This window comes from Mirounga leonina, unplaced genomic scaffold (assembly GCF_011800145.1).
Source record: "Mirounga leonina isolate KUSES-001 unplaced genomic scaffold, KU_Mleo_1.0 Mir_127, whole genome shotgun sequence".
Lineage (NCBI taxonomy): Eukaryota > Metazoa > Chordata > Mammalia > Carnivora > Phocidae > Mirounga > Mirounga leonina.
The window spans coordinates 2499416-2511929 of record NW_023270316.1 but is presented as its reverse complement, the minus strand read 5'-3'; the positions used below and the strand labels follow the sequence as shown (position 1 = coordinate 2511929).

General features: G+C 57.2%; 1 protein-coding gene across 1 annotated transcript in view; it reads right to left on the bottom strand.

Moving 5' to 3' along the window:
- Positions 1 to 1023: 1023 nt before the first annotated feature.
- CARS2 (cysteinyl-tRNA synthetase 2, mitochondrial) overlaps positions 1024 to 12514 on the bottom strand; it is a 44199-nt gene continuing 32708 nt past the window's right edge. Inside the window, exons 10-15 of the mRNA XM_035003048.1 lie at positions 5401 to 5467; positions 4697 to 4835; positions 3513 to 3636; positions 2843 to 2941; positions 1360 to 1566; positions 1024 to 1174 (exon numbers count right to left, since the gene is read on the bottom strand). Of these exons, the coding sequence (XP_034858939.1) occupies positions 1106 to 1174; positions 1360 to 1566; positions 2843 to 2941; positions 3513 to 3636; positions 4697 to 4835; positions 5401 to 5467 (705 nt within the window). The 3' untranslated portion in view covers positions 1024 to 1105. The remainder of the gene's footprint in view (positions 1175 to 1359; positions 1567 to 2842; positions 2942 to 3512; positions 3637 to 4696; positions 4836 to 5400; positions 5468 to 12514) is intronic.

Genomic DNA, 12514 nt, shown 5'->3' with positions numbered 1-12514 from the left:
TTTCAGTGTGGAGTTTTCTATTTTTTTCTTACAGAGCCCAAACCCACCTTTCAGCTTTCCTGTCAGCAGCAAGATAAACAAGTAACAGCCTATTTGTCAGTTACAGTTCTCACCAGTGCCTACCCACCTTGTTACAATGTAGTCGTGGTCCTTTCGGTCCACAGAAGGTAAAATTCAGGAGTCACAGAACTATTTTTATGTTTTCGATCTGAGTACAGATCCTCTTGCTCAAATGGGAATGAGTACATTCAAGTAGTCAGTGGCAGATTTAACAGTAACCCATATGGACCCACTAGCTCCAGCTAAGGACATGCTTTTACCCTGAGACCAAGATCACAGAGCACGGAAGTACGCTGGGGTGGCCAGGTTCGGCATCTGGCCATCAGGGGACAGTAATCCCCCTGTACTGAAGGGACCCGGTTTGGGTGTCCTCATCAAGGGCCTACCTGCCAGGTGGGATCTTTGCGCGAGCTGGGTCACTGTCAGCAGGTCCATTTCTGAGCGGGTTTCCTTGCCTGTAGACTGGGACACCAGTGCCTTTTGGGATCCTGAAGGTTGGTGACCAGGGGATGCGGCTGGGGAGCGTCCCCACCGTGCCCAGCATGCACTCGGCCGCTGCGCCCGCAGGGCGTGCCCACCAACAGTGCCGGACCTAGGGCAGCCTGGCCAGGGATGGAGAGCGGGTGTGGGCCGCGTGGTGTGGGCGCCGGTTCTGCCCCCTGCTCTGCAGGCTATGCTCACACCTGGGTCTTGCTCTCACTGGTGCGTCCACCACACGGTGGTTTTCTATGGTGGACACATTACTTTTGTAACAAATAAATGTAGGAAGACCACCTCCCCTCTGTGGGGGAGGGCTGCCCTGCTTGGGGTCCTCGTCCCTAGTTCGGCACTGCCCCGGACCCCCTGTAGGACTTACATCCTCCGCCCAGGGCTCACGGTCCTCCCGTGACGGCAGCCCGGGGCCCAGGGGCCAGCATCAGGACCAGTGTTGGCGCGTGAAGAATCCACTTCTCAGGCGCATGGTATCGGTTGGATTGACTTTAATGGTGACTGAGCAGCCACAACGGGAAACTTTCCTGTAAGCACAGGATGGTGCTGGGGGCCGTCAGCTCCCCGGTCTGGGGCCTCCTGTCCTCTGATCCAGCAGCTCCCACGTGGATGTGCTGCTCCTGTCCTGGGGAGGAAGCACCAGGGGAAAGCGGGCCAGTCAGGGCTCGGTGCCCGCCCGGTGCCTCCACACGGCCCTCCTGACGGCACTGGGGTCGGGGGCTCGGGACGTCCGGGCTCTGCCCGGTCCACGTTTGTGCGCCGCCGCCCGGTTTGCACAGTACGTCGGGGTGACGGTGCCCAGCGGCTCACCTTGATGCTGATGCCGTGGGCGACGAGGTCCCGGCGCAGAGCGTCACACGCCTCCAGCAGGGGCTGTGTGTCCAGCAGCTGCTGCCGTCGGCCCTCCCTGGTGGCCGCTCCTGTGGCCAGGGCGAACTGCCGGACCTGCAGCCGGAACTGGACCAGCTGTTCCACCACGCTGTGCAGAGTGGCCCGGCTGCCGTCCCCTGAAACAGACTACACCAGGCAGAGCGGCGCCGTCAGCAGGGCCCTGGTAGCTGCCCAACGGTGGGGCCCAGCTGGGAGGGGGCGCGGGGGAGGGGGGGCTCGGTGCCAAGCTGACCCAGCGCACGTCCTCCCCAGGGGTCTCCTGGCCTGCACGTCCTGGTCACCAGGCAGAGCTCCCCAACGCCGCCGGCAGGTGCAGACCCAGGGCTCCCCTGTCCGCGTCCTCGGGAGCAGTCTCCATGAGGCTGACCTGGCTGGGCAGCCCTCCTCCCATCCCACAGACACACTACCGTCTCAGGTGGGGTCTTTATCAGCCGGCTCCCTAGGCAGAGTCTGGGAGCGCAAGCCAATGCTGACTCCTGAAACCGAGTCTGTTCTCTGACCAAACACGCAAAGCAACGTCCGCCTCGCGTGTAGTTCGCACACACGTACGCTCTCACTGCCTGTTCACAGACTGACCGTCTCCACGGCCAGCCGGAGGGCTCAGTGGATCAGGCCCTCTGCGACCTACACGACTTCTCCTTCCTTATAGGGAGGGGATCCTAGTGCCTGTCTGTAGAAACAACACATCCTACAACTCGGGGTCAGGCTTCTCAAACCTACAGAATCCTCGGTTACTGCTTCCATGATAAAGGACCGTGTTTATGGTCACAAAGACATGAGCCCAAAGCGGGATCCAGTGTCCGCCGTCGAGGAGGGGGAGGTGAGCGAGCAGTTTCTGACAAGGGCCAGGCACCACGCGGCCTCCACAGCACCATCTGGGAAGAGTGAGTGGTCCCAGCACACGGATGATGGAGCCCAGACCTTTCCATGTTTACGACCTGCTCACCGAGTGTCTAGAAGGGGCCTCACAGTGGAGCAGGGCGGGGAGGGTGCTGGGGAGGAGCGGGGCCCCGGGGAGAGGAGGGGCGTCGTGCGGGAGGCTGGCCGGGGAGTGGGGGGATGGCCCAGACCCCGCCACGGGAGACAGCGAGGGGCTCGGCCGGAAAGTGTCCTACCGTGCACCCAGCTGCACTCTGAGTCCCAGAAGAGACAAGGGAAAAGAACGTGTGCAGACGGAGAGCACGCGGTCTGCAGCCAAGCGGGGCCACGGGTTCTGCTCGGAATCCCGCGTCAGATAATAAGACACTAGCTCTGAGCCTGTTTGCTTTTTCAGGAACGTATTTTAGGCATGTAAGTAAATTCAAGAAATTGTCCATTAAAATGAACATAAAAGGGGAGGAGACAGTGGGGACTACACAGAGGCGCCCTCCCCCAGGCGAGGACTGAGAAGGGCAGGGCGTACCTGTCTGTCCGCCAGAGAAATCCCGACGGTCTCGAAGAACTGTTCGACGTAGGACACGATGGAGCCAAACACGGCAGGACTCCTGGGACCGCCAGGTTCCTGTGACAGATCACCCAGAGGAGGTGCGTGAGGAGCCAAGGAAACGACGAAAAAGACATGGACGCAGCCGGTCGCTGCTCCCGTCGCTGGGCAGGGACGGCCCTGGCGGGGCCCTCACTGGCACGCCACGGAAGCCTGCGCCTCTGTCTGCCCATCTGTGAGACGGCGATCTGCTAGGGCCTGCGTGCTGGTGTCCCCAGATCCAGATGCTGACACCTGACCCCCCGTGCGACGGTGTCGCGGGCGGGTCTCTGGGAGGTCACTGGCGCACGCACGGAGACCCGTCAACAGGACTGGCGCCAAGCCCAGAGCAGGGCCGGGCTGCGTGGGCAGTGGGGTCCACCCACGGCTTCCCCCCAAGTCCTACTTCACGTGCCAGCAAGCTCAGCTTCCACAGAGTCCCCTGAGCAAACGGGCGGATGCCGCCTGTCCGTGTGCAGGACCTCCCTGCTCTGGGGGGGGGGGGCCCGGAGGCCACCGCAGGGAGCTGGCAGGGCGGCGGCTGTGCCGACCCGAGGAGGGAGCCCCCACCACACCACCCGGCCTACAGCCCCTCTGTAGGGGGACGCACCTCAGCGGGCGCCGTCAGCTGTCTGTTCCCGTGGTGGATGAGGTCCATGACGGCGTCCACCGCCGCGGGCGTGTCGAAGTCGTCCGCCAGGGCGGCCTTCACGGCCTGCTGGGCATGGCGGAGCCTGGGAGAGACACGGTGCTCCTCAGCCCCTGGACCGGCCCGGCCCCCCAGCACAGAAGTGACTGTGAGTTCGCCCCCCGCCCTCCTAGGCCGGCCTCACACCCGCTGACAGTCCTGACGGGGTAAGATCAGCGCGGCAGCGTCCCGCACCCCCGAGTCCAGGGGACGCCCCTAACCCCGGTCTGAGCACACCCCGTGCACCCGCAGCGGGTTCCAGATGCAGCGCTGAGAAGTAAGGGTCACACGACAGCATGCGGCGTGGTCAGCTGTCTGCATTACGCACCACGATGTGGCCCCTCCCCAGGGGCACGTAGGCAGGACACCTGCTCCCAGGACGACGGCCCGGCCTCCCTGAGGGGGAGGGTGGCCGCTCATGCCCCGCCCCCACCCCCGTGTGAGCTGCACCTGCGCGCGGACAGCCTGAGCCTCTGAGCAGCGGGCCTGCCGGGCGCGGGGTCCGGGGACCCTGGGGCCACGTCAGGCCTAGGACACGGCCCCCATCGGGCTCTGAGTGTGTTCTGCTTCCCGCACCGGGCTGCGGCCTCTCCACGTCCTTCCCTCTGCTGCTGGAGCCCCGCCCCCCGCCCGCCAGCACGCTCTCCCCACCTCCTTTCCTTCCCCAGCCATGGCAAGGACACTCCGGTCCCCTCAGTCCTCCCTCCTGCACGCCTGCTGCTTCAGACACTGAAGCTTTGTCTCCAAGACTAGCTCCCCACTGCCCACCATCACTGGTCTTCACCCCACTTCCTGCAGACTCCCCGATTTCCAGGCATGGGGAAGGATTGGGCTCCTACCCGTGGAGCAAGGTGACCAGAGCCTCTGCATCGCTCACCGACAAACGCCAGTGAGCGCCTGTCCAGGCACGGGTGTGACCCCCCGCCCCTCACAGCCACCCGCACACAGGGCATCCTCGTCTCTCCCCAACAGGACCACCGACTCGCCCGAGGCACCTCCTGCACCAGCAGCCCCAGGGGACTTCAGCCTCCGAAAGCCTCTCCCGTCTCAGGCAGCCCCACGTCTGGCGCCCGCGACCCTCGGGTGGATGCTGGGAGGGTACCTACCTCTCCCACAGCACATCGTCCCTGATGGGGCCGCATACCAGCTGCCCCTTCATGTAGGCCCGGGCGTCCTCCACAAACGCGGCCGCCGCCAGGAGGAGGTGCTTGGCCTCGAGCATGGTGCCGTCACTGTAGTCGATGGCTGTGGAGGGGACGCGGGAGGCACTCTGCAGGCCTGGCGCTTCTCAGCCAGAAGCCAAGCAGCGACGCAGGACACCTGCTCCCCCGCCCCACTCGGATCATGAGGGTCTATCCTGACCCGGCCTCAGCACCATTCCCAAAATGCTTTGGCCAAGGGGTTCACTCCTGCTGAGACAGGTGACTCTGGGAGGCGGGAGAGACCCCTGGGCCCTACACCACCTCTTGGGAGACCAGCCAACGGTGGGGACTTAGGGCTCTGTATTCCAGCACAGGGAGCGAGGACAGGCTCTCAAACTCAGTGCTTTACAGCATGTTGAGAACATGCCCTCCACCCGGGCCCCGCGTCCAGACCCACACAGAGGAGAGCTGGGGCCCACTGGAAAACCCATGGCCTCCAAGAGACAAGCTTCTGGAACCTTCTGGCTGGGAGCTGGGATTATGCTTCCTAATAGTGCATCCTCCGGCTTCCTTTCAGGCATTAGCCCGTGTTCAGCCATTCCCCAAGCGCTGTCAGAGGGCTCTTCCCTGAGCCGCCTGAGTGCGCACGGGCCTCACGTCTCGCTCACCTGACCTGTAGCTGCTCCGCATGCAGAAGAGCCGGAAGACATCAGGGGAAAACATCTTCAGAAAGTCCTAAGAGGGAGAGATCAGGGAGAAATGGGAAATCAGAGTACGTACGACAACTGCGTGAGCTGATCTGGCATATCAAGCCATCAGGAATTTTTACGAAAAGCTTTGTTTTGTTTCCAGACTATTAGCGCACCCCCACCCCATGTTCCCACAGGGTCTTCCCTGTTCAGTCAATGTCTGTGGGAAAGGCTGGCTGGGGGCAAACCTGGCTCTGCGCTGATGCAGGGAGTCTGCGCTGTTGTCCTCGGGAGCCCCCTCCCACGACGCGGTGGCCAAGCGAGGGAAGGGTGCAGGGGGGGTGCCCAGCTCCTGGGCCTGTGTCAGCGCTAAGATGAAGCAGGGCCCAAGCTCAGGTTTCTTGAAGAACACACCACCACCTCTGATTCAACATCAGTGAGAACCTGTCCTTGAACGGATGACTTCCCGAACGTCTACGCAAAGAAGCGTATCCCTTCTCTATGAGGAGGAGTAACCGGGGAAACCGGGCAGAAGTTGTTCAAACAGCATGAAACTCAACAAATTTCCATGTGGTGGCTGCAGCAAGACGCGCTCAGTGACCTTCCGGGGTGAGGGGGGAAGGGGGACAGACGGCCTCCGCGGGGCACTGCTCGGCCTGCCAGGGACGAGCTCGGACACGGCCCACGGCGGCACCGAGGACAAGCCGGCTCCAGCAGGACCATCTGACAACGTGGAGTTTAGGTCAAAACCCGAAACCATCCTGTCCCTTTGTCGTGGATTCTCTGTGAGCAAAAGGACGTTCTCAGCCCTTCTCCTGTGAACCCGCTCCGTGTCTAGCAGTTACTTCTGGCCTCCCTCAGCAACAGTGACCCAGTGGGTGACAGCTGGAGGACACCGTGGCCCGGACCCCGCACCAGGACCGGCAGGTGGCCCCCTGGGAGCAGGTGCGCTGACAGCCTTCCTGGGGAAGGACGAGCAGACACACTTCAAATGCAGTGTAGTTACTACACCACAAACAGTGTAAGCAGACAGAACACGAACCCTGTAGCAGACCTCATCGCTCACAGACGGCTAGGGTCTAACATGTTCGAACAGCGTGTCCCCTACCCCGGTGTCAGAGACGAGGCTCAGAGAACGGAAAACCTGTCCCCGCAGCGCCAGGGGCTCCATCCCAGCTCGCAGCTCTGTGCTGCTGTCTGTGCTTAGTCCTCCTTGGGTCTTACTTGCTAGTTCACTTCCCCACTGTGGTACTTCCGAGGTCCTCCCAGTTCTCAGGCCCACGAATGGTGCTTCTCTGAGCAGTTACGTGCACAGGCTTCCTGTGCCTGGGCCACGCCGTGCAGCAGGACCTGGGGGCCACGGCTTCCGGGTGCGGCTCTGCTCCGCTGGACCTGAGTGCTGGTCTGGGTTTACGCCTGGAACGCAGGGGCACGTGGACGGCCGCTCACCAGCACGCACAGGGCCTTCCGGCCACCCTCTTTGCCTTTTTCCCGTACGTCCAAATAGTTTCTTTAGAATTCCTTCGGGGAAGCGCAGACTCAGCTGCTTTATAGCTTGTTACAAGTTGCTTTCCTGCAAGCACGTATCAGGGGACCAGTCCCCAACCGCCACACCTCCTTTCCTGTGCTGTTTGGTTTTTTTAATTGCTGTTTTGCTCGTGTTGCTTTTTTCATAAGTTTTTGCCAGATGTTTGGTGTGTAGGAGTCCGGAGTCAGTGGGGAGCTGTTTCCAGCAAGGCTGAGCGGTGCCTTTCACAGGTCGGCTGTAGACCGCTCATCCGCCAGAGAAACAGATACCGCGCCACGTTCTCCAAACCTGTGCTTTCTTTGAACTGGACACCTTTTCCTTCTCTATTGCCTTTCTGCTCGTATTTGTGCATTCGGTTAAAAAATTTAAAGTGGTATGGCTGTTTTCTGTCCACTGAAGCACTCTGATCTTTCTAAAAAAGAGAATCTCTCTTCCATTTTAGTATTTTCTGGGTGGCTACATTCTCTATTTCACTCCTAAACCCTATTTCACTCCATTTAAACTCCATTTAAAATCCTAAAAGGATTTTAGGGTTTTATTTTTTAATTTTTTATTTATTTTTTTAAAGATTTTATTTATTTGACAGAGACACCACGAGAGAGGGAACACAAGCAGGGGGAGTGGGAGAAGGAGAAGCAGGCTCCTGGCCGAGCAGGGAGCCCTATGCGGGGCTCGATCCCAGGACCCTGGGATCATGACCTGAGCCGAAGGCAGATGCTTAACGACTGAGCCACCCAGGCGCCCCTAGGGTTTTATTTTAAAGGGTTTTTCCTCCCAGTCAGAATATGTACTCATTCAGATTAACCTCAATGTGTATTCAGAAATCTAAGGTACTAGTTCTCCACAGCCCAGCAACAGGACAAGATGTTTCTTCTCACCACCGTGGGGGGCTCCCGTGAAGGAGTTACAGTACCACAAGGAGAAATCTGTGATCTAGTGTTTCTACAGCATCTGGTCCCTGGGAGCCAACTGCTGGTAATAACAGAATGAAAGGACAACCACATCCAACTACTGTCCTGTTACCACTTGCCGAGCACTGGGTTTATCTTGACTGCTGGCCGCTGGTTCTGGGTGTACACAGGGTGACATCCAACAAAACGGAAAGGTGGGCTACGGACCCAGAGAAAGCATTCGCAGACTATGTATCTGATAAGAGGTGAGTACCCAAAATACATAAAGAACTCCTACAGCTCAACAGCACAAGACAGCCTGATTCAAAAATGGGCAGAAGACATGAACAGACATTTCTCCAGGGAAGACATACTGATGCCCACCATCACTCATCATCAGGGAAATGCAAATCAAAACCATGATGAGATACCACCTCACACCTGTCAGAGTGGCTAGAATCAAAAACAGAAGAAACAACAGGTGTTGGTGAGGATGCGGAGAAAGGGGAACCCTCGTGCACGGCTGGTGGGAATGCAAACCAGCGTGGCCACTCTGGAAAACAGTATGCAGGGTCCTCAGAAAGTTAAAAATAGAGCTTCCCGGGGCGCCTGGGTGGTTCAGTCGTTAAGTGTCTGCCTTCGGCTCAGGTCATGATCCCGGGGTCCTGGGATCAAGCCCTACATAGGGCTCCCTGCTCCGCGGGAAGCCTGCTTGTCCCTCTCCCATTCCCCCTGTTGTGTTCCTTCTCTCACTGTCTCTCTGTCAAATAAATAAAATCTTAAAAAAAAAAAATAGAGCTTCCCTACGACCCAGGAATTCCATTTCTGGATAATTACCTGAAGGAAACAAAATCCGTATCTCGAAGAGGTATCTGCACCCCCATGTTTACTGCATCACTGTTCACAACAGCCAAGATACGGAAGCAACCTAAGTGTCTGTGAATGGACGAATGGATTAGACAAATGTGATACAGACACATGTACGTACAATGAAGTATTATTCAGTCGTCAAAAAAAAATCTGCCATTTGTGACAAATGGATGAACCTGGAAGACATTATGTTAAGTAAATAAAAAGAGAAAGACAAATACTGTAGGATCCACCCATGTGTGGAAGAAAAAAAAAAGTCGCGCTCACAGAAACAGAGTAGAATGGTGCTTGCCGGGGGCTCGGGCTGGGGAAGATGGGGAGATGCTGGTCGAAGGGTACAGATTCTGAGCTCTATGATGAAGCAGCTCTGGGCCTCTAACGGACAGCACAGCGGCCGTGATTAGTAACACTGTGTCGGGTACTTGAAACTTGCACGCAGGAGATCGTAAGTGTTCTCGTGTGTTAACTAACCTATGTGCAAACAGTTCACCACATGCATGCGTATCAAATCATGTTGTACACTCTAAATACACACAGTTGCACCTGTCAATCATACCTCAGTGAAGCTGGGAAAGATAAGGGAGGGGGAGGGGGGAAGCGCTGTACCTTCCCGAACCTCATTGCCCTGAATACCTGGGTTGCCCTCCCTGTTGCTGGTCTTTGTGGAGGTCACGCTTTACCCTATTCCTCCCACTGCTCAGCCTCCACGCACAGCGAAATGTCACCTGGCCTGTGTGCTGGGAGGCCAGGGGGCGGCGAACGCTCAGACAGTGAGCTACGGGGGTGCAGGCCAGCAGGAAGCTGGGTGCAACCCCCCCTAACGCACACGGCCCTTCCCCCAGCGCCCGGGGCAGGTGGACTGACCACAGACTCGGCCCTTTGCCTCACTTCACGTGCTCGGGGGCCCTCAGAGTGGGCGCTGCTAGGTCATGTTCAGAAGGAAAAACTAAGACTTTGACAGTAAGGTAACGGGTCCCAAATCACAACCTAGAGGTTAGAAAAGGCCCGTTTTGAGCTGTTATCTGAACTGTAATGGTTGAGCTTTCCCCACGCGGACTCCAGTCTGTCAAGCAGAAAGAATCAAGTTTTCCTGCAGACCGTTCTAAAAGCCTGTCCATGGTCTCCCAAATAATGAGGACTGGCAGGAAAACCTGCTAGAAACTGGGAAACCGACACGTGTTTTTTCCATGACAGACATGGCTGAGCATCCCCAGGGACTGCCCGCAAGGCCAAGTTGCAGACTGGCCAAAATACAAAGTAACAAGAGACAATAAGTACACACGCTCAAATGCACCATAATAAACAGAGAAATGGAAATTTAAAATCTAGCTGTCAATTTTCACCAAGTTAACAGGGAAAACGTTAACCAGATTAAGACTGTACGGAGTTCATGTGGATAAGGGAAATGGACACGTTCATTCCCTGCCGGCGGGAACGTCGAGCACACCTGCTATGCTACCAGAGGCTTTGTCCAGAACACTCTGCATGCACACATCCTCTGACGGCCTTCATGCTACACTAATCATGGTACAGCAGCACCCCATGGGCCCCCAAGTGCTCGTGAAAAGCAATGCAGGCGCTGTAACATCTATGAACATTTAAAATGCACACCCCTGGGCGCCTGGGTGGCTCAGTTGGTTGGGCGACTGCCTTCGGCTCAGGTCACGATCCCAGGGTCCCTGGATCGAGTCCCGCATCAGGCTCCCTGCTCGGCAGGGAGTCTGCTTCTCCCTCTGACCCTCCCCCCTCTCATGTGCTCTCTCTCATTCTCTCTCTCACAAATAAATAAATAAAATCTTTAAAAAAAAATAAAATAAAATGCACACCCTCTAGTAGACAGTTTGACACAATTTAAATGACCATCAACAGGACACTGTTTAAATTAATTAAGATGCAACGGACAACCAAGCCATTCTGAAGAATTAACTCCATATGGAAGAAACTGACCCAAAAGATTCATTAAGTGAATAAAGCAAGTGCAAAACAGTTCGACCACTTGGGTGGAAAGAAACAACCGAGAAATGTATTTACACACGTGCACTGTGCCAAGAAGCTGGTGACAGTTGCTCTGGGAGAGAACACGGGCAGCCGGGGAGCGGCCAGGGAGGAGGAGGGCTCCTCATGCCCCGCGGCTCCCCGGCCTTGTCTGCAGCCTGCACACTTCCTGGGGGAAGCCCACTCCTTCTAAAACCACTTGTTGTGAAGGGGGAGAAGCAAGGTGCACTCCAGGACACACGGTGCACCGCATGAGGAGGAGAAAATCAGGACTCCTACACAGACGGCTTCCTTCTGTCACAGCGAACTCTGGGAAGGTGACCTGGGGACAAGCCACACGGCAGAGGCGCACTGGGGATGGCGTCCTGGGCCCTCGGCTCAGTGCTCCCCGCTGAACTTGGACAACACTTCATGCTCTCAGAAAATAGAGAGAAAGGGAAGGGGGAAAGAGATGCCCTCCAACTGGAAACAAATTTGACAAACGAGCCTGCTGTGCAGCTAAGGGGGACGCCACCCAGCAAACAATTACACTCTGTGCGGGCGTGTGCCCAGCCGCGTGACCCCCGTGCCAGAGGCTGAGAGTGACAGGAAACGCAAGCCCAGCACCGGCAAGTCCACGGAGACAGAAAGACCAGGGGACGCTGGGGGCTGAGGGGGGAGGGGAGTGAGCGCTTCACGGGCGCGTGGTTTCCGTGTGCCTTGGGGAGCGTGTCAAGTAGGTGGCTGGGACAGGTGCCCAACTCTGTGAAGATGCTAAAAACCACTGAATAATACACTGTACAGGGTGAAGCCTCCATATGTGAATTATGTCTCAATAAAGCTGTTATTAAAACCAGAATTGCTAGAAAACCTTAACTTTACTCAATACAATTACTCTACGGTTAATAGGAATATTGGTATTAAATTTTACAACATGTCGATTTTAAGATAAAGCACAAAGCTGATATGCTGTTGTAAGGAAACAAGATTTTTTGTAAAAGAGGAAAAGAGCTAGAACAAGCCAGTCCTGCCGTGTAAGACTGGATAGCTCACAGTGAACTCCAGCGGCTGACAACTTCGCGCGTGGGGGTCCATCTCGTCCTCCAGCTCTGTCCCCTGAAGGGGCCTGGAAGCAATGTCACTCCAGCGGCAGCAAACACACCAAATGCCCAGACCTTGGCTCAAAACTCCATGTCCTCGCAAAGGCAGCGAAGCTCCTTGGAGAAGTGGCAGCTTTGGGGCCAGAGGCAAAGGGAAACAGGGCGGAAAGCAAGGATGCACACGGGGCATTTCCCTGGGACGCAGGAACCAGTCAAGGGAGCCTCCTCCATGCCTTCCCCCGGGTCAAATCTGGGATAATTTCGGCATAAAAGGATGAAGGCTGAATTGATAATACACAAGGCACAAAAGCTGAACTCCTAGCAATAGTGAAAAGAGAGCAACAGAGAACCCCCGTCTTTGAAGACGAGGGCCAGCCGGGTAACAGCACAAGACAGCGTGCTTCACCAGGACTACCGACGTGCAGGACGGGGCGAAGCCCCCAGCGGACGTGAACACCACAGGCGGCAGTGGTCAGGGTACGGGATGCCTGGCGGCAGATAACCTCGCTGGCTGTCCAGGCGCACGGGAAGGAGGTAAGAATCTCTACATCAGAGAGATGTGGTGGCCGTCACGGACCCCAGCGGTCAGACCCATCACTAACGGCAGGACGGCCTGGCGCTGTGGCCCCCAGAGGGCTGCCGTGTGGGCCCACAGCACCGCGGAGGAAGTGTTCCCGCCAGATTTACCCCGACCTGAGTCAAGCCTCGAGGCCTCACTTCCAGCTACGGGG